The sequence below is a fragment of the Anoplopoma fimbria genome, chromosome 16 (genome assembly GCF_027596085.1).
Source record: "Anoplopoma fimbria isolate UVic2021 breed Golden Eagle Sablefish chromosome 16, Afim_UVic_2022, whole genome shotgun sequence".
NCBI classification, from domain to species: Eukaryota; Metazoa; Chordata; class Actinopteri; order Perciformes; family Anoplopomatidae; genus Anoplopoma; species Anoplopoma fimbria.
In genome coordinates, this window is record NC_072464.1 from 1,672,488 (window position 1) to 1,694,670 (window position 22,183).

Consider the following 22,183-nt stretch of genomic DNA (forward strand, 5'->3'; position numbering starts at 1 on the left):
CGCACTGTGATCAAGCAGATTGTCGGCTCGCCGCGCTGGCTGCTTTAATGTTCTTTGATGTGAGCTGCTGGCAAGTGAAACAGTTCTAAATCCACGCATCGTAATCGCAGCCTGAGAACAGGAATTCAAGTTTGTTTTCAACACACACAAACACACACACACACACACTCAGTGCATGTGCATACACGCATGCGCATACACATGAAGAGTGGTCATTAATAATTAGGGAATAGAGAGTAAGCCGTGCTGCAGCTAATGAACAACCGGTTTATTCTACCATACTGATGAGCCAGGAGCACAGAGGAAGTAAGAATTCCTTAATGGCACACACACACACACACACACACACACACACACACACACACACACACACACACACACACACACACACACACACACAGATATACGCATGTGTGAGCCAGTGCATGCTCCACTCATCACTGTTGATTAGGATAATGCATTTATTGCGTGAAATTAGGTTTGCTGGAATTCTTAATGAAATGAAGTCTGGGACAGGAGGCAGGTAGACAGCAGAGGAAAGCAAAGGGGAAGGGAGGAAGTAGACACACACACACACACAAACACAAACATACACACCTGGGATGCTGGTGTGTACGTGTGTGTGTGTGTGTGTGTGTGTGAGTGTGTGTGTGTGTGTGTGTGTGTGTGTGTGTGTGTGTGTGTGTGTGTGTGTGATGTGAAACTTGGAAGAGTGCTAAACTGCTCATGAATTATAATTCCGAAACATGTATAGTGTGCAACAGAAACTGGTTGATTTTTGTTGTGCACTCTGTTGTGCACAGTCAAAACTACTTACGGTCAATAATCCACCACCTCTAGCAGGTGAAGTTCGGCCATGCTAATGCGGGAGTTAGTCTCAATTTCAGCACATTGTCTGAGATTTGTTACAACACAATTAGCTTTGGGAAAACATCTATGCAACATTCAGCTTTTTGTCTGATCTGTGTGAAAGTGCTTTGTAGTAATTAAAACACTACCCAGAATTATAAACTAGCTTCTACATGTAAATCATCTAGTACACAGTCCATCATTTCTCACATTGTTATCAGATGAAATACATTGTTTTATGTTATTGTACATTTAAAAAAAAAAAAGAAATGTGTCTTTTATCTCCTCAAATCAAGATTATGATAGGAGCAGCTGACACCAGCACAGCCAGATGTTTGTTTTGGTGATTTGCAGCCTACATGCTGTTTAGCCATCATTTATAACATTTCAATCAGGAGAGAATGAATGAACAAATATTTAATTTGACGCGTGCGCAACAGGATGAGAATGCAAGCTAGACTGCAGCTTTTGGAATGCCGTCTTTATTGTGAGGAGGTTGACATTTTTACTCTCTTCATGTTTTTGATAGTTATTTTCAGAAGAGAAATGCAGAGTATGGTTAATCGTCTTTTTCTTTTATTGCATTAATTTGCCACGTAACCTCAGCGGGCATTACATGTAACACTGTAGACAGTCCTAGGCATGCATCTAAAATGTCAAAGTGCCAACCAGATACAAACTTTGTTAACCAGAGGAAGACAACAAGATGCGACCAATAGCTGCATGTGATTTGATAAAAAAAAAAAGAGTTTGTCTATTGGACGTTTTTGCTGCCCGTTATTGTCCTATACCTTCATACACGGCGTCACAGGTCAGTGGGCCGGATGATGGTAGAGACTGATGGCCCATCTCCATCCAACGAATCATTCTCTCCCCACAGAGCAATGTCTGCAGGACCAAGGGGAGGTGCAGGGAGAGGGGAAAATGTTTATCCTGTGCCGCTAGATATCAACCCAATAGAAATAAAAAAGGTGTTTACCCCTAAGGGCCGTGATGGTGATGATAATGTGTGTTTGCGAGTCTGGGTATGAATTGTCAGCAGTGATATATCTGCGCGTGCGTTTCTCTGAGGACACACACACACACACAAATCTTTGCATTTCTGTTTGTGCGAAAGTGGAAATGTCTGGCAATCAAACAGGTCCTCAGGCCAGGAAGATGAGTCATGACGAACACATTTGGGAGATTGTTGAAACGGAGCAAACAGAAAAGCTAGGCCGAGAGTGAGAAAAAGCTAAAGCGTAGCTACCTTCCCTTCATCTACAGTCTGTTTACAGAGAAACACAGGCAGATCAACCGACATTTGAATCCTTTGCACGCCGAGCACTGAGACCTCTCACTCTGTCCTTTGACATTTTCTACTCCTCTCTCACAAAGAGAGGAAGAGAAGATCTGGTTCTTAGGAACAGAGAGAGGAGGGTGTAGCTGTGTGAGTGTTCAGATATATGTGCTCTATACAGGCACAGCTATACTCTTCCTCTCTTAGTCCATTCGGCCAGACAAGATATTGGTACTATCTTAGTCGGCAAAACCGTACTTATACTAAATTGTTCATATGGTCAATATAAGTAAATTGATAAATGATAGTATTTCCACAGGAGCAGCTATTCATGTTTATTGTACAATATGTTATTTCCCCCTATAAGTGCGATTACATTGATGTAATCATGAACTTAAGGCAATTATAACAGTCAGTTTGAATCTGCGTACACATAATGTTGTTTTGAAATGAAAAGATGCTGTCAAAGTAGTGAAAAGTTACCTCAAGTTAAAACATTTTTTTATATAATATTATTTGAAGATATGGTAACATTTTATATCGTAAGCACTTTCATGAGACATTTTATTATATTTATGAGGCTTTATAAAACTCTTTCTACATTTTTAAAACATTTAGCTTAGAACAAGGTTTATAAATGTCTGTTGACCTTCTGTAACCCGAAATGAGGATGCTTCTTTTTCGGTCTTAAAGTCTTTTTTAATGTAGGTTTGGAACACAGAAATATACTGAGCGTATAGGCAGCCAGGTATTATACACAAGCGATGACTTCATTTTAGATTAGAGCTTGGTGGATAAATTGTATATTATTGCCATTATCTGCCATTGCAGATATCAGTATGAGGAACATAAAAATACCAGATATGTTTGAGATAATTGTGTTTAGAAACAGTAAAATATGACCATGTCTTTCCACCGGAAATCTCTGACAAGTTTCATCAGACAAATCAAACCTCACAGAACATATCTTTGTCACGATTCTTAAAAGAGCAGCTCGACAGCAGCTTCTACTATCTTTGCCGACTTTCAGTGGTTTACCATCTCACCTTGCTTGGTGACATACATGTGTACTCTAGGGTGTTGTCAGTACGCCATGACATCACAGAGTGGGCAGTGTCACTGGTCTTCAAGATTGATTAAAACCAAAGTTTTTGCAAGAAAGACTTCAGAAAATCAACTTTTAAATTTAAGGAATTCTTTTCAGAAATGTTATCTGTCAATGTTTAGTAATCGGTATGTATTGGCCGGCATTTCATTATCTGAATTTTTTGAACTCTCAGGTATACAGTACTTATATATGTATCTGTCAAAATACAGTATTAGTTGGGCTCTATTTTGGCGGGAAGGAAAGCGGAACCAATCTGTGAAAGGACGAACATTCAAAAGCACTCATTCATTTCCTGGCCACGCTCCTTAGTCATTTTGTATTCTGTTCATGTGTGTACCCAGAAGCCCCTGGCCTTCGTTATTTCAAAGCCAGACCCACAAGGGTTTCGTAAAAGGATTTCCTCTGCACACGCCCAAGGATGATTGTTGTTGTAAAAATTAGATCTCCAGATCATCTGACCGTGAGAGATTCAGTTAAAAACTTAAGTGGACTACTGTGCCTCATAGCTTGTACCGTCTAACCACACTGCCATCTAGTGCGAGGACCACGCATGCAACATTTGAATTATGATTCGTTGTTGCTCAAGGATTTACAGCTGGAGTGGACAAATGGGCGTTCATAATTGTGTGCCTCTTTGCGCTGGTAGAGGTCCATGTGGGCATCGGTCGCCGTGTGACGGATGATGATGGATGACTTCTCTCTCTGATATGAATTATCAGTTTAACAGACGCTGTTGTGAGGGAGGGCTCCCTACCAGATGAGCATCCTTGAGGAAACACAGTGGGGATTTCCAGAGACTGCAGACAGAGGGTGTGATGTAGCACAGAGGCAATTAGACCTCCCCCCCCCAGTGTGTCAAGCTCTGTCAATGCCGTCTAGGAGAGACAGAAGCATGGCAGCAGACAGCGTGCGGTAGTCAGTCGAGCTGCGCCTGTCCTCTCTTTCCATATTTGTCAGCTGAACGGGGTTTGATATGGCGTTAACTGCGAGAGATCAACACGGGGGAGAGAGGGGAGGTGGGTGAGGGAGCGATAAAGGTGGGGTACGAGATAAACACACAGGGAGGGGAGAGGGAGAGGAGAGCAGCAGGAGAGGGAAGATGGATGTTTGCTTTGGGTATAAATGAGATTCAGGATGAGTAGTCACTGTTCCACAGCTGTGACAGTGTCACCGTGGCAACGGCGACACAATAAAGAGCCTCTTCTCCCCGGGTCGCAATTCATTCTTTCCAATATTGATACGTGCACGTGCCAGGCGCTATGTCCGTACACGTGCTCTCCGTCTGCTCTGTGCCTCAGTGTTTCAGGAGGCACTCTGCAGTGACTGTACATTTTGTAGAACGCAGTTTGATCAAATGGCGTCGGGGAGAGTGTGAGTTTTTACGGCTTTCGACCAAGGATTTCATTATTTATGAGTTAAACTATAAGCCAGTCCTCCCATTTGCGTGATTTAATGGACCAAGGACTTATTTGGGGGATTTAGTAGAGGAGAATAAAGGCGGAGGGAGCAGAGAACAGAAGAGCGTACCCCTTGGAGAATCCCAATACAATGTGTTCTTATCTTTTTAAATGTCACCTTCAGGTTTTGATTTTTTAAATTATTTTCTATTGGAACACTTCAGGCACTGTGCCACGTCTCTGCCCTGTTCTAAAACTAGCAAAAACACACAAACGAACAAATTGTGTATAAAACTATATATTTATATATTTTTTATGTTTTTACATGGCTGCAATCGCACGTTCATTTTGCTCGGATTGTTACTATGTGCCTTCAGTAAACTCACCCATTGAGTATAGAATTCCTGGAAACATATCTCCAAAAACAAAGAATGGAAAGGAAGGCTAACATGGAGACACACTAAAGAATGCTTAATGGCCATTTAAAAGCGTTTGGACTGAACTTTGTTCTCAGATTTTGTACTCAAGTGAATGCCTTGGTAGAACAGTAACAATGTTGTACAAGGCATGAGTAAATTCCATTGTTGATAACATTTAGCTTATAACGCTGTTTTATGGCAAATATCCACACTGATGTTATATGTTTGGACCAATAAAGTCTTCCATTTATCACATACTTGATACTTGAGTACACTGTTTTTTTATCATTTAAACTCTTTATTTTCTGAAGTGTAGTATTTGACTACAATAAACACCACTACTTTACTTACTGCTACTTACTGCTACCTTCACTTAAAATGCCATTTTAGCTTTTCTTTTTTTAACAGTGTGATGCTTTGTTTGGTAGGATTATTATTGATTTTGTAAATATGGATATTTACATGTGAAACATAAAGGTTAGCTAGCTATCTGGAGAACAAAAAGCTCTTTGCCGAGATGATCTGTAGCTAATTATGGTTTTTTTTGTTTTCTTTTCACAGGCTTTGTATATGCATGAGTGGAAGATGTTTGTAAAAAAGTTACTTGTCATCCCATTAGGGATGACCATCAGGGACGACTCCTGCTCAAAGAAGTCCGATTGTATTGAAATCTTGAAGAAAATGGCCCTACTTCTCACTTGATTTATTTCTTAAGTAAACATTGTAAACATTAGTTTATTGAATTGCTAGTTCAAGTCTTCTTCAATATAGCATGATGTTTATTTCATAAATTATGGTCCATTTAGAGTCAAATAGACCATAAAGCAAGGTATCCTTTAGGGCGGGCTTACTGTGATTGACAGGTCGCTGGCACTAACAGAGACATATACGGCGTCTCTATGTCACTCCTCGGCATTCCAAATATGGCAACTTCTGTTCCTTGGTTGCGAAAAAACAACATGGTGATACTCATAATCCAAGATGGCAACGGCAAAATCACAGAACTCAAGGCTTCAAAACAGCAGTCCACCAACCAATGGGTGACGTCATGATGACTACGTCCACTTCTTATATACAGTCTATGGGCGTGGCATAGAAATAAAATATATGAAATTATATGAAAGTGTTTTAGGGTTGTCCTCTTACGACCTGGACCCAAAGGCCACACAGATGGATTTTATATAGCACAAATATAGTGTAGGTATCACATTAATGTTATCCGCCATTGTTTTTGGTAATAGAGGTTTACAGGCTGTGTGGCTTTACAGCAGCTCCACAGCACGGCTCATTACCTGGCTAATGAGAGGAGAGGGTGACCCTGCTACCTCGCTCTCAGCTCCCCCACCACTAGGTATTACGGCTGGACTGGCCCAAGGCCGGGGGAACCCAACCAAGACTGTGAGGGAATGTGGAGTGCACATAGTATGCATGACACAGACATGAATGCGAGAGATTTCTACATATACATTTTTACATTTTAGTATATATTCTGGTTAAGGTTGGCCCAGGGAACACATGGATATAGAAAGACGGAGAAACCTCGTGTTGCGATCAGAACGCACATACGCAGCCTGTGACATATGCTGTCTGCTGCTGTTCCTGAATGTCGGGCTCTGATGTCTGAATGGCAAAATGCAGACGACTGTACAAACATCCGCCCACAGGTGCTCGGGCGAATGTGTGTGGGCAGAGCAGCTCTGCTCGTCAGCTCCCCATTGTTCCATTGGCCAGTCTCCGAAGATATCCGCTCTCTCTTTGTTTGCCTGTGTCTCTGAGGCGGTCTAACAGGACCGAACAGAGGATTTACACAGAGTAGTTTCTTCTCTCATTCAGTCAATAACTAGTGCTTTTTATGAAGGCTTATGCATAAAATGCTCTAATGATCAGAATGCTTGAGAGAGATAAAGTATTTTTTTACTGGCATTTCAGTGGTTTTACTGCAGTTGGAAGATCAGTTACAAAAAGGGCTGCAGGGTCAATATTTTTGCAACCTTTTTCCAATTATGTCCGGCATTCTGTTTGCTCACTTGCAGGGCAGCTTGAAAAAAGAAGAATTTTGTAAGGTTTGCATGTATGTAACAGATAAGGGTCCAACTTCCACATGAGTTCGTCATTCACTGTGTCAGCTTGCAGGGGTTTCATGTGTTTTGGCCCTTTTTCCCTTATTACAGATTATTTTCCATTGTTTTCTCTCCACTCTGTATTAAGACTCTCCAGCCGCTTGTCGGAGCCCATTTTGATGCTGACTATTTTATCTCCTCCACCCCATGAACTATGGCTATGACTGAATTTGGTCAAATGCTAACGGTCAGCATGAGCTTTTCTTTCTCCCTCAGCGTCGGTTAGGGAAAGCTGTGGAAATCCCGCTCGAAAAGCTCCCCAGCTCAGCCGAGCCTGAAATTGACTGGAATGGAAGGGGGAAGCGGCGGCGGGTCACCTGAATGGGTCTCAAGGCTAACACATTAGTCTCGGCTCCATTGTTACACCGCCGTACACTAAATCTCGTCGGTGGCAAGCGGAGCGGTGGTTTTGATTCACCAGCCATTCACTGTGACAGAAAGAGAAACACAGGGGCGTTTTATCATACACACACACACACACACACACATGCACACAAGACACACAAATTGGGCCACACGGAACTATTCCCACACAGTTAATATGGCAGAATTGCAAAGTTGTCCAATCATGGATCTAGCAGATACAGAGCAACATTAGCATTCATTTGGAGCCTTGTTTGTGTTAAATGTGTTTTCTCCAAGTGGGTTCATCACCACAAGCCATTGCCTACTTTTCACATAGGCTATAAATCGTGATCCATTGTTGCTACAAAAATATTGATTGATAGCCAATTTCAGTGTATTGACAGGAATAAATATACTGGCTGCATTTAAATGCACAAATGGTTATCTAACTCTCACTTTAAAGGCCTTAAACAGCCTTGCTCCTAAATACATTTATTGACCTGGTATGTTTCCTCTCAACCATTAAGATCCGCGGATGGAGCCCTGCTGGGTACGCCCAGGTCAAGGTTTACTGCAACCACTATAATTTGGAACTCTCTGCCTACCAAACTCAGACACACTTAGTCTCCAGCTTCTTTTAAAACCTTTGCATTGTACAAGCTTTTAGAAATGTTTGTATATTCCTACTGCTTTTATTTCTATTTCTCTTATATTATCGTGGTCTGTATATAAGAAGGGGATATAGTCGCCGCAACGTAACCCATTGGTATGTGGACTGACGTTTTGAAGTTCGGTACTTGGATTTTGGCCATCAACATCTTGTTTTTTTCCAACCAGTGACCAGAAGTGACCATATTTGTACTGGGGAGGAGTGACGTAGAGTATTTATCTTGGGTAGCAGTAGCAACCTGTCAATCAAAAGGTAGCCTCGCCCTTAATCATACCCTGCTTTATGGTCTATTTGACTCTAAATGGGACCACAATTTTCTAAATGAACATCATGCTGCAATGAAGACTTCAAACTAGAGAGTGAGACCATAAATTCATGTTTACAATGTTTACTGAGGGAATAAATCAAGGGAGAAGTAGAGTCATTTTCTAGTAAACTTATATAAAATCAGACTTATTTTTGCAACCAGAGGAGTCACCCCCTGCTGGCCCTTAGAGAGAATGCAAATATAAGGTACTTCAGCATTGAATTCACCTTTCAAAACCGGAGATTGCCGCCTGGTTCTTATTCATTTAATTGTCTTCACTTCCCACTCGCTCATCTCCTTTGGCCTTCTTCTCATTTTATCAGCCTTGTTGGGTTTCATTATCTTTTGTAGAGCACTTTCTAACCTTGTTAAGAAAGCGCTATAAAAATGTTTTTTGCTAAATTTATTATATTATCATGTGTGCACTTTTACCAGAGAAAGCAATTCCTCTTCTACGATACAGCAACACCTCAGCTAAAGCCAATTATCAGTAGAGAATAGATTTTTTTCTGGTAAGTGCTCCGTTCCTGAGCTCTTGCATGTCCATGTGTGCCTTATTGATCCTATGTATTGACCAGACTGAAGGTCCAAAGTGTTAGCACGTACAGTTAATAGTGATCCATGGCAACCTGCTAGTGCACCTACTCACCAGGTAAATCCTTACACAACAGACTTACACAGCGGCAATTGTGAAAGAAACTATATCTTTGGTCATGTATAAGACAAACAATTCCAAAGTAAAGGGCTTAATAGCCCCCCCGTTTTAATAAAAAAAGGAAACTAAATGATCCATGGCACAGTGAGTTCCGATTTGTTTCCCCAGGGTAAATTGAAATTACATTTTAGTGCACCCTTTGCTTATTTATTTCCACAGTTGCTGGGTTCCCAGATGCAGCATATAAAAGAAGAAATAAACAGAGCAATTGAATTACATGAATACGTGTGCATCATTCACCACACAAGTCTGATTATGAGAAAAGGTCATTACTTTTGAACGTTCAGTCTGTTCCTCTCACTGCAGCTCTCCTTTTTCCTTCTTTTGGGGGAAATAAAAAGCAAGAGCAGGGGATCAGTGAGGTACGGAGGCAATGAGCAGAATCTGGAGTTGAAACCAAGATTCTGATAATGGGGCGGTGTAATATGAAAAAAATATGTGGATAGACGCTCGCTTTGATTCTTCTGAGATGTGGAGATGACAACGAAGGATGATGAACGACACAGAAGGTTTTGCTGTAATGGGACACTGCTGCATTCGAGGGGCTTAGAGCCTCGGCTGAAACTGTGCATCGCGCTGAGTTGGCCCCAGATTGATTAGGACCTTTGGGAACAGTACGGTCCATATTAATCCCTCACAGTGTATGTGTGCACGTTTGTGAGTTGTTGTTTGCGTACGTGTTCTGCTAGCTGTGATTTCAGCGACCAAATGCACAGTAACTATTTGAGATGATGATGCAGCACTTTCTGCAAGTTTCCCCCAGAGAACTGCAGCACTAGGAAGAAGCTCACTGTTATTATTTTCAACCCTATACTGCTGAAGCAGATGTTGGATATGAAGGCGCTTTGTTTATTGCTTCAAGCTACATTAGATCCACAATCCACAGTCTATTCGTCATCCCTTAAGTTTTGTCTCATACTCATCTTCTCCATGCATTTTCCTTCTGTCTACTTTCTTTCTTTTTACTTATTTTAGTCTCACGCTCGGTGTCTCTCTCTCTGTCTCTGCCTCTTTCTATCCCGTGTCTATCTTGGGAGACACAATGTAGACAGAAAGCCTAGGCAAGCAAATGCTGGTACAATAATCCCGTCTTCACAGTGTGCCACTCAGCGCTCACCCACTCAGGGTAAAAAAGAAGCTCTCACATTTCAGTCTGCTGGTAAAAACGTCCAACTTCTCTCCCTCAAATCACGAGGACATTCTAGCCGCGGACAGAGATGCCAATACACACAAACAGCGCAAAGGGACGTTTTCATTGGTAAGACATATGGGCGAAATAAACATTCATGGAGCAGCCCAGTCAATATGTTTCACAGCGGCTCGCCGCTCTGAATGATAAGCTGCCGTTCACCGTCGACCCAAAATGCAATTCACTTCCAAGCCTAATCTGCAATGCATCAGGGGTTATCTCCAGGCAGCCAGACACAGAATACCTGCAAGGGTATTTCAATCAGCCTCCCCCATATGTAATTAAATGGGAATAATTGGTTTCATTAATTTTGTCATCTTATTATTTTTCTTTTTCACCAGCCCGATGCACGGTGCTAGCACCATAGCGCACACTAACATTATTCCAACTGTCGCTACCTTTTCTTTTCTCCATTAACCACTCCAAAGTAATCTTTCCTTTTTTTCTTTTGTTGCCTTCTCCATTCTTTTCTCAAAGTAAGTGGTATCTCGTTTTAAATGTGGACGTGTGTGGTGTATGTGGTGTGTGTGTTGTAGGGTAAGTGTGTTGCTGCCATCATCAGGCAGAAATATAAAGCTGCACTTTTAATACTTTATTAAAAAAAAAACTTCCGTATTTTACAGTTTTCTCAATGAATACCAGCTCATGCAGTTCTCAAAAATCCCTAAACTTTCCACACCACAGTAACAGTGTCCTTCTTCCCCAGTGTATCTGATTTTGATCTCTCTCTAATTCATTCCCATCAAGTGGCTGACTTTCCCTCTTTTAATGTATCTTGTCTCGTCGCTCTGTTCTGTGCCTTAATTGGTTTCTCTCCCTCCCCTCTAGCTAAAGCAAAGCGAAGCCAACGCTGACACCAAAGAGAAGCTCCCTCTGCGACTCAGGATCTTTGAGAAGTTTCCCAACAGACCTCAGATGGTGAAGATCTCCAAGCTCCCGTCCGATTTCACCGTGCCCAGGATCAGGTACCCAGTCACATATATATATAGTTATGTATATCCTAAATGTGTGTTTGGCTGCAGTTATATTGCTCTTCTAGAAACAGACAGGCATCTCGTCCCAAAAAATCTTTGGCACAAACAAAGGGAACCAATTTATATTTTATGTTCATTTTATATATAATTTTTGTTGGCCTAAAGAGGAGGAAAACACTGTGATTTAAATTACTTTTTATTGTTGCCACCATTTTTCATACATTGTTATTGAGTACTGACATGCTGTGAGGAAAGAACCAGTAACCAATATTTCATATTTGCTCCGAGAAGATATCCTGCTAGAAGTCCATTTGTGTCTTTCTGTATGCAGTTTTTAGCAGGAAAGTTGAACTGTGTCCAACACAGTGGACCCTGTAATCAATTTTATCGTTTAGTTGCTGATTAGTGCACAGCTGGGTCCTTTGCTCCCCAGAAGTCCCCCTCTGCAGCCCATCTGCCGGGCTGCTGCAGCAGGAGTTCCACTGACTCTATATTGTAGCTGAATTTGCACCAATGTGGTTTGGCGTTATAATACAAATGTGATTACTTTCTTTAAGCATATGGAGTTCTTCAGTAGGGAACCATTCATTACACTTCTTTGCGTTGTGTTTGTGTGTGTGTGCTGTTTGTTGTGTACCTTAGGGAGAGTTTCATGAAGCAGTTCATTGATCGTCAGCAGCAGGACACCAGTTGTCTGTTCCGGCGTCTCCCCTCCGCATCGTCCTCCTCCTGTGACCACTCCAAACGCTCAGCCATTGAGGACAACAAGTATATCGACCAGAAGGTACTTTCATACACTCTCTTACTTACACACACACACACACACACACACACACACACACACACACACACACACACACACACACACACACACACATACACACACACACATAGTGGATATGAAAGGGATAACTCCGTTGTAGTGGCTGTATTTAAACAGAAGATACACCAATAAGAAGTAAAAACAAACAGTAGCAGTAGAAATTGTCATTGGTGTGTTTTTGGATGCTACATTATACATTTAACAAACTGATGGACTCTCACTTTGTGTTCTCTTAGCTCCGCAGGTCAATATTTAGCATCCGAGCTCGTAACCTCCTGGAAAAAGAGAACACTATCAATAAAATCCTGCGGTAAGACACTTCTGCACCTCCACAATAAGCATCTTTTTGATAATTTGCAGATCCATAGGGATTAAGGTTGTAAATTAGCTGATTGTGATGAATGTTACAGTTTTTTAAACATTTCAGTGACTGTATTTCAATGTGTGTTAAGGCAGCATTTTAATGACTTTTCAGTTGTATGTCACCCAGATGGCTATAAAGAGTTTCACTTTTTAACCAGATCAGGCCTAATTTTAACCCACATGTGTAGACGTCTTTTGACCTGCAACTTTAAAGAGCTCCCGGCTTTGACTTTTAGCTGTTTGTGTTTTTTTGTTTTTTTTATAAAAGCTAGGATTGGTAAACCAGCGGGAGTGCGCTAGAATTGAAAAATTATCCAACAGAAAAAACTTTTTCCAACTTTTTTTCCAATAAAGGTAGCTGGCAGCGCTAGCTCCAAAAGTCGCTCAATCTAGCGAGAAAGTTGTCAACACTGACAGCCCGTTCCTTCAGGCCTCCGTACAAAACCACTAGGGGCTAAATAAACTCAAGTAGAAAGACAGGCAAGTAGCTCGTCCAATCATTTTATGAAATGATTTGACAGGCTTATTCTACAGCCACAGTTATCAGATTTTTTATTTTTTTTTCCTCCAGATTATTTCATTAATCGAATAATGGTTGGATGTGATGAGGATTCCAACAAATATAACAAAAATATTTTTGAAGACAACTCCTAACCCGAGCTTTAATCAGAAGATCATAACATGCTGCACTGACACCATCCTTGGAGACCCCACTCGACGCCTTCAGTTTGCGCCATCCGCAGTCATGAAATACGTCCTCGTCCAAGTGTGCACATTAGATGTAGCTCTGCTGCGGTATTGTTAATGCCTTTCTCTCTCACTGTCTCACACACACATGCTGAGACGCACACACAGACTCACTTCAGACTCATTCATTGTCACCATGAAGTAAATGGATAATTTGCTGTTCAGCATGGCAGAGCTGGCACTAAATGTAGATTAGCTCGCCGGCACCGTGTCCAATCTGCCCCCCCCCAACCCTTATTTAGTCAATCTGGAAGACAGGCAGCATATCAGTAGTCATAACACGTTCTGTCCGAACCGCCATCATCCACACAAACGCACAATTAGTCGCTCTGAGTCCTACGACATGGGCGCATACTCACTGCCAATAAATAAAGTAATCTCTCAGAGTCTCCGTGAATGATTAAAGTACACAAGCAGTCAGTGCCCACGGCGTCATTAGCCCTGTTCTGGTACATGACTCTGCTGTTAGCCGGAACAGACAGGACGGGATGCACACATACACACACACACCGACTAATTGAATGATTGGAACCTGTTACAAAATAACAGTCTGGATGGCCACTGCCACCGGCCGCGAATTACTAAGGTCGAGGACAGCTCTTTAGGCAGGAAGAGCTGGTGACCTCACACACTGATATTTAAATAAATAAATAAATCTTCATTATATTGATCACGAGGAGAGAGAGAAGAAAACATGTTTGTGTTTCGCAGGGCTTGCACCAGACAGCGTATGCTAAGCGGATCCTTTGAGGGCCAGCCAGCCAAAGAACGCTCCATACTCAGTGTGCAGCATCACATCCGGCAGGAGCGCAGGTCTGACCGTGCAAACACACACACACACACACACACACGCATACACAAAGTGCAATCTTACGTACATGCACCTTTGTCACACATGTGTCTGCTCTTTGCACCTGCAGATCTCTGAGACATGGGTCCACCAGTCAGAGGATCAGCCGGGGGAAGTCGCTTGAGACGCTCACCCAGGATGTGAGCGCACAGACATGCACAAATACTGACAAACTGCACAGCAAGCTGGAGTGTTCTCACAATAGCTGTTCTCAAACAAGGCTTTTGTTGTTTGGGCATTCCACCAGTATTCCTAAAAACAAAAAGAAATACAAAAATAGTGTGTTTTATATAACCTAATCATCTCTTCTCTTCCCCCAGCATTCCAGTACCGTACGTTACCGTAACGCGCAGAGGGAGGACAGTGAGATCAAGATGATCCAAGAGAAGAAAGAACAAGCAGAGATGAAAAGGTATTTACAGACACACTCATACACACGCATTGACCTCTGTAAAGTAAGTATCGGACATAAAAACATTTCTGTTCAGTCCTTGCAGTTTAATGTCTATACTTCGCAGTAAATGTCCTTTGTCCCATCTCTGTGCTTGTAGAAAAGTCCAGGAGGAGGAATTGAGAGAAAACCATCCGTACTTTGACAAGCCTCTCTTCATTGTGGGCCGGGAGCACCGCTTCAGGAACTTCTGCAGGATGATTGTTCGGGCTCGCTTCAATGCGTAAGATCGGTCCTATATCTGCATATGGTCTGAAAAAGGTTTCTCTAGGCAGCTTCCTCATAATGGTGCAAAGTTAAACTTCAGCATTCATTTAATACACAAAAAACATTAAGGTTTACCCACCTGTCTTTGATTTCTTTATACCAATGTTGTACCAATTGTAACAGTTTAATCTGCACCTTGTGTGAGGTTTTTTTTAATCTATCAAAATGTCAACAATTAATTACATTTTGTATGAATTGATATCTAGATCCAAAACTGACCCAATAACCGGAGCGGTGAAGAACACCAAATACCACCAGCTGTAGTAAGTGTAATGAATTATTGATCCCTTCACTCTCTCACTATTGATCCGTCCGCTCTACAACAGTGGAGTACTTATTAATTATTATTACCTGCCTGTTGTGCTTGCCCAAAAATATAACAGTAAGGAATAGAAATTGTGAAGTGAGGACCCATTATGCAACCTGATCGTTATTCATGCAGAGCACACGGTCTGATTATTAAAATGAGAGCTAGTCCTTTGTGTCAGATACTGTTGGTGCTGGGGGTGATTTTTTTTAATGACATCCTCCTGCAGAAAAGATTTATACACTCTCACTTTCTGATTTCTCTCCTCATACATCCTCCCTCTCCCTTTGTCTGCCCCCTCTCTTCCTCTTGAGTTATCCCTGAGTCTTTGCTGGTTTGCAAACCAAATAGCACTTGGCCCACTTTCGCTGAATATCCTATTTCTCTGTGTAAATTCTAAAAAACCTCTTATGCTAATATGCATCTTTCCCCGCAGCGATCTTCTGGGCCTCGTCACCTATCTGGACTGGGTTATGATCGTGGTGACCATCTGCTCCTGCATCTCTATGATGTTTGAATCGCCCTTCACCAGGGTCATGCATGTCCCCACACTGCAGGTATGAAACGCTGCATGAGCAAGTGAGCAGGCGGATGCAGGGTTGGACACTGTCGTTACAACCGTGCTCCTCTCTTTACAGATCGGGGAGTATGTGTTTGTGATCTTCATGAGCATCGAGCTCAATCTGAAGATCATGGCCGACGGCCTGTTCTTCACCCCCACCGCCGTCATCAGAGACTTTGGAGGAGTCATGGACATCTTCATCTATCTTGTGAGAAATCTTAACCTAGCTTAGTTCATTTCATGTTGAAATTGGCCTTCTGAAATAATAATTAATGTGCATCTAATGGTCAAAGATTATGCAAAATACGGATTTAGTCTAGAACATATCTACAAAATTGCTGATGTAAATCGTATGATGAACCTGGTGATGTGATCACATTGCAACTTCAACAATGCCTTTCTTTTTCGCCCTAACTGTTTGTCGCTGTCCTTCTGTTGATCTCTATTCTTCGTAGGTGAGTCTGATCTTCCTGTGCTGGCTGCCTCCTGACGTCCCTCCTGAGTCTGGGGCTCAGCTGCTGATGATGCTGCGCAGTCTGCGTCCGCTCAGAATCTTCAAGCTGGTACCCCAGATGAGGAAGGTGGTGCGGGAGGTTCTCAAAGGGTTCAAGGAGATTTTCCTGGTTAGTTCTTTCCCACGATTTCCACTTGTGTGCGCTAGAATAGTGCAACTCTTTTCACAATCTACTTTCTTTTCAGTATTTACATTTTTTTCTTTTTTTTCTTTTTTTTTTTTACACATAACAATTACTCAGAAGCAGAAACAGAGATTTATGTTAATCAAAATATAATAAATGTTAGTCCCCATTGATGTAAATGTGCATAAACACAACTCACTCCTCTCCCTCTTCAGCTTACTTCCGAAAACTTAATCAGGTGAAAGCTCTGGGCAATGCTTTGAAACCTAAGTGACCATAAATTAAAACATTACCTGTGTTTTCCTGATCTAGCAGGAAGTTATTTATTGACACTTCAGTGCAGTGTAACATTAAACTTAATTTACTTGAAACTTGCAACGATGAGGCTCCAATGCAACACTGTTAAACTGTACAGATGGTCGTGAAAAGGCTTTTAGATGTGTGAAGAACTATGATATGCTTTGGAAAAACGGTTGACGGTTAAGTGTTCATGATTTATAGCAGATACATTCAAAAATACCACCAGGATTAATACATTAATGCATCCTATTCACCTTTATTGCATTGTGCTCTTGTTGTTATCGCATTTCATCCCATTTCTGGTGTTTGCTTACCTTTTGCTTCGCCTGCCAAGGGTTTAAAATATATAATCAGAAGCTTGCAAAAGTTACAGATTCTCTCTGAGTCCGACTTGGACTTTCCCAGCTCAGGTCTCCACATTGGCAGCTGTTTGACATCCTCAGCTTGCTCTCTAATCTCACACTCGTGGATTACGTTGACCTTAAACTCTTGATTGATTCTCCTGCAGGTTTCCATTCTGCTCCTCACACTAATGCTGGTGTTCGCAAGCTTCGGGGTTCAGCTGTTCGCCGGAAAGCTCGCCAAGTGCAACGACCCCCATATCCTCAAACGGGTACAGCAAGAAACCTAATCTTCTCACTAAACCCCCCTCCCATTCCACACTCCCTGCAGAGAACTGCAAGCTGAGCAAGTACAAGGGGTTTCCCAGTCAAATCAATAATCCAGTGATTACTTTGATCTCACTTTCTTAACAACAGTCATTATACTTCTTTCAGCTCGCGCCAATGCGGATGTTCTATTTTAAAGAAATCCCTTTTTAAGTGATTTTAAAGCTTAACGCTCAAACAAGTCTTGTGAATTTGGCAATGGATCTTAATAATAATATTATAGTTTTTCTCAACAAGTCAACTGACAAAAACTGGGAATGCGATGATTATTGTGCAATAATATGATCCGTTAATTTGCGTAGCCATGAGGAGAAACATGTTGTTTTCAAACTGTGATTTTTAAATTCTTTAATATACAGGCTTAGTGCATTATGCAAAAACAAGTACAACTTTTCTTAGTCTGTTTATTGATTCAGCAATGAAATGTTTGACTTGTTATTTCATACAACATACATACTTAACCACTTCACTAACAGCTGTTTTCTAATTGTTGCCTCATTCTGTGTTTTGCTGTGAACTGTGTTGTTGGTTGCAGGACGAGTGTCACGGTATATTCAGAATAAATGTCAGCGTTTCCAAAAACCTCAACTTGAAGCTGAAACCTGGAGAGAAGAAACCTGGTTTCTGGGTACCGAGAGTCTGGTATAGCTGTATTTCTTCTTCTTATTATTTATTGATTGAGGATTGTTTTTCTTCAGGTGATTGATGTATCAATTCCGTCCTTCCTCAGGGCCAACCCTCGTAATTTCAACTTTGACAATGTGGGGAATGCCATGCTGGCTCTGTTTGAAGTGCTGTCCCTGAAAGGCTGGGTGGAGGTCCGAGACGTCATCATTCACCGCGTTGGACCGGTACCTCACCTTACCTTACGTTACCTTTCCACTCACTTCCATCAAAGTCTTTTCTTTTCACAGCTGGCGTCTATATCATAAGAACAATGTGACAGTTTAATTACCTCTGTGCCGGCAGATTCATGGCATCTATATCCACGTCTTTGTGTTCCTGGGATGCATGATTGGACTCACTCTGTTTGTGGGCGTCGTCATCGCAAACTTCAACGAGAACAAAGTAAGAGAGATGCAGCATCATGTTTATTTTAAGCTTATTATTGGCGGCGTGTTTTCAAACCATGTAACTGATGCTGCAACCAAGATAGCAAAAAAACAATGCCTCCAGGATTTAAATGTGTTTTGTGTCTCCTGCCACCAGGGCACCGCTCTGCTCACTGTGGACCAGAGGAGATGGGAGGATCTGAAGAGTCGACTGAAAATAGCCCAACCTCTGCACCTGCCCCCTCGCCCAGGTGCTCACTCTCCAAAGTTAAACACCTAACACAAAGCAGTTTCCTAAATCACAGCATTATGAATTGATTGTCCATGTGGTGTGTGTGCCCCAAAGTAATCCGCATTTAATAGTCCTTGTTTTTCATTTTCATTGTTGTAAAAAATTCAAATATGAGGACAGATAAAGTGCATGTCACAGCCTTCTACAGGAAATTCACAGAGTGTATCAAATTCCCCATGTTAAAGTGAACTATCAGCCTCATCCACACTAAAATCACATTTATGGACTAGCAGTAACCGGATAAATGTTGAGTTTGCTTCAATTTTTACACACACACTCAAACAACATTGCTATCAATTACATTTCAACGCGATAATACGGAACATTCACACCGTCCCTCTTCCTTCTGTGATTAAGAGTCGTGAGAATAGTTGAAGAGTGCCTCGGAGGCGGTGTGGGAAATGGCCCGTTAGTACAGCCGAGGCCGAGAACTAACAGGAAATCAATGGTTCAGTTTTAGTCAGCAGTGCCGCTGCTGACCCCGGCAGTATAAACCTGACTCCGATCCGCATCCATAGGCCGCTCTGCACCGGCGCCACTCACTCATTACTGGCAGATCATTGCATAGCCAAGCTGGCCCAAACTCACATGGTCCGACTCAAAAGTGCTTGTAAAAAATTGTCTCTATGTCCAGCAGTCATATGCTATCCAAGAGGCTGCTTCTGGATGTAACGTTTAATTTCAATTTCATGTTCTGTAGAAAATAAACTCCCTGATTTAAAGAGGACACTGCGGACAGTTGTAACTTGAATCTATTCTAACAAGGATTTGTATAGGATAAAATGCTACAACGCTCTCTAAATTGAAAGCTAGACGATGACACATGAAACAAGCATGAACTTGAAAGTATGCATGTGAATGGGGTAATGCATCCTAGAAAACCCGAAGTGCAGTTATATTCCTTCTGTGCAGGGTGCCAAATATTGGGCGATTGGGCTGTCCCGTCCGATACTCAATACTCAATATACAAGATTTCAAAGGATACAAGCAAAGACAACTAGGCTGTACACACTTAGCACAAATCACTAATGCTTATAACTTTAACAATAAGGCCACTCACTCAACCACACAACAACCACGCTCTGCAACAGCAGCGCACACTCGAACCTGACACACACACCTCGGCTCAGCCTCTTCTCGTTGCCGTCCTGGTGGTAGCCAAAGAGAGGAGAGACGATGTCCGGTTTTAATCCAGGTTCTCGTGACAGGAACTGGATCAAATTTGTGCAAAAGGTGGTCCGATTAGTCCCAAAATGTAGCAGTTGAGGCTTTCAGGGGATTTCAAGTGTCAATCAAGGTAATTGACATATTCAAATGTATGTGAAACTCTGCAGCACAATTCAAGCTTTGTCACTCTGATAACAACAGCCAAGCAGTCCATGAGTGCCATCTGCTGGACAGGAAGGGACACCACCACGGATTCAAGCACCAGCTGCCTTTTTTCAAAGACTACTGCTACAGCCAGTTGAGACATTCTAATCTGAATCACTGACTCAACCAGAGAGTGTCACCCCCTGGACTGTATGAACATGTTGAAGTAAATTATCCCCACAGAGATGTGATCTTCTTCTATTTTATTTTTATTTTATTTTATTGTATAATATCTTTTATTTATTATTTTAATCTGTTTACTCTGTACTTGAGCTGCTGCGACACCCGAATTTCCCCCATGGGGATCAATAAAGGAATATCTATCTATCTATCTATCTATCTATCTATCTATCTATCTATCTATCTATCTATCTATCTATCTATCTGCCTGACAGAAAACGGGGGTTTCCGGGCCAAGATGTACGACATCACTCAACATCCCTTCTTTAAACGAGGCATTGCTGTGCTGGTGCTGGCACAGTCTGTGCTGCTGTCAGTCAAGGTAAAGCCTTATGGGGAAATACATCATGTATTATCATTTTTATACGTTTCTCATGTATTTATTTTTTTTATCCACTATGAGCTTGTATTTATTTTGCATGTAAAGAACAATTAAGATGTTCCAATGCGCTACATTGATATGATGTGAACTGACTAACAACATGACATGCATGTGAATCTGCTCTTCTCCAGTGGGACGTGGACGATCAAGTGACGTTCCCTCTCGCCACCATGTCAGTAGTCTTCACCTTTATATTTGTACTTGAGGTGAGTCTGTTACCCTCCTCCGTCCCTTTAAAGGTTTGATTGCCTGCACTTGGCATAGACGTGTGTGTGTGTGTTTGTGATGTTACTTGTTGGTGTTGTGTTTTTCCCAGGTGACCATGAAGCTCATAGCCATGTCTCCCGCGGGCTACTGGCAGAGCAGACGGAATCGCTACGACCTGCTGGTCACGTCGTTGGGTGTCATCTGGATCGTCCTGCACTTCTCCTTACTGGTTCGACAAATTCCTCTCACACAAAGGGAACATTTGAGAAAGTATTATGGAGTCGATGTTACATATATCTATATCCCCCCCCTCTAGAATGCATATACCTACATGATGGGCACATGTGTGATTGTCTTCAGATTCTTCACAATATGTGGGAAGCACGTGAGTATACAACAACATGCTCAATTTAATGTCTTTTGCCCAAAAAATAAGATTTATTTGTATCTTAACTAAATATGCTTGTGAATGTGTGTGATGAAATAGGTGACTTTGAAGATGCTGCTGTTGACCGTGGTGGTCAGCATGTACAAGAGCTTCTTCATCATCGTGGGCATGTTCCTCCTCCTCCTCTGCTACGCATTTGCAGGCGTTGTTCTCTTTGGAACCGTCAAGTACGGAGAGAACATCAACCGGTGAGGATGCTGCCTTTTTTTTTCCTCCTGTGAATGAGCACTGCACTCTGTGTGCAGTAGAAGTCATCTTTACAGAGCTGTCCGTCTCCCCTTGTCACAGGCATGCCAACTTCTCCACAGCTGGCAAGGCTATCACCGTTCTGTTCCGTATTGTCACAGGGGAGGATTGGAATAAAATCATGCACGACTGCATGGTAAGATAAGATAAGCTGCAAGTCCTGACAAAAGAACACCATCTATTCCCAACACGGAAAAACACAGTGTATTGTAAACATTATATTTTGTGTCGCAATTTCACTTACATTTTTCGCCGCTATCCCAATACAATGGAGGCGACTGGATTCACTCATATTTCATATAATGTTGTGTAGTCCACAGGCATCACTGTCAGCAGTTTTTACTATGACCACTGTCTAGCAAAATAAAAAATATGGCCCTAATGAGTATCGATGGCTATATATCACACATATGTTTAACTTTGTAATTTGGTCAAAGCGATCCTTTAGCGTAACATTTCAGGGACCATTTGTGCAGTTTTAATGCCCCATATGTTGTTTTTTTCTGTCCCCAGGTGCAGGCCCCATTCTGTACTCCGGATAAACATCGCTACTGGGAGACTGACTGTGGCAACTACGCCGGAGCGCTCATATACTTCTGCTCTTTCTATGTCATCATAGCCTACATCATGCTCAATCTACTCGTAGGTCAGTGTGTG

General features: G+C 42.0%; 1 protein-coding gene across 1 annotated transcript in view; it reads left to right on the forward strand.

The window, feature by feature from the left end:
• Nucleotides 1-22,183, forward strand: part of nalcn (sodium leak channel, non-selective) — a 69,716-nt gene that overhangs the window by 41,670 nt on the left and 5,863 nt on the right. Inside the window, exons 16-38 of the mRNA XM_054615102.1 lie at nucleotides 11,227-11,363; nucleotides 12,015-12,156; nucleotides 12,432-12,505; nucleotides 14,017-14,118; nucleotides 14,226-14,295; nucleotides 14,476-14,567; nucleotides 14,707-14,829; nucleotides 15,080-15,136; nucleotides 15,617-15,737; nucleotides 15,819-15,950; nucleotides 16,198-16,365; nucleotides 17,189-17,293; nucleotides 17,884-17,990; nucleotides 18,079-18,199; nucleotides 18,318-18,416; nucleotides 18,558-18,651; nucleotides 20,459-20,565; nucleotides 20,757-20,831; nucleotides 20,942-21,061; nucleotides 21,149-21,217; nucleotides 21,320-21,468; nucleotides 21,569-21,662; nucleotides 22,040-22,172. Of these exons, the coding sequence (XP_054471077.1) occupies nucleotides 11,227-11,363; nucleotides 12,015-12,156; nucleotides 12,432-12,505; nucleotides 14,017-14,118; nucleotides 14,226-14,295; nucleotides 14,476-14,567; nucleotides 14,707-14,829; nucleotides 15,080-15,136; nucleotides 15,617-15,737; nucleotides 15,819-15,950; nucleotides 16,198-16,365; nucleotides 17,189-17,293; nucleotides 17,884-17,990; nucleotides 18,079-18,199; nucleotides 18,318-18,416; nucleotides 18,558-18,651; nucleotides 20,459-20,565; nucleotides 20,757-20,831; nucleotides 20,942-21,061; nucleotides 21,149-21,217; nucleotides 21,320-21,468; nucleotides 21,569-21,662; nucleotides 22,040-22,172 (2,491 nt within the window). The remainder of the gene's footprint in view (nucleotides 1-11,226; nucleotides 11,364-12,014; nucleotides 12,157-12,431; nucleotides 12,506-14,016; nucleotides 14,119-14,225; nucleotides 14,296-14,475; nucleotides 14,568-14,706; nucleotides 14,830-15,079; nucleotides 15,137-15,616; nucleotides 15,738-15,818; nucleotides 15,951-16,197; nucleotides 16,366-17,188; nucleotides 17,294-17,883; nucleotides 17,991-18,078; nucleotides 18,200-18,317; nucleotides 18,417-18,557; nucleotides 18,652-20,458; nucleotides 20,566-20,756; nucleotides 20,832-20,941; nucleotides 21,062-21,148; nucleotides 21,218-21,319; nucleotides 21,469-21,568; nucleotides 21,663-22,039; nucleotides 22,173-22,183) is intronic.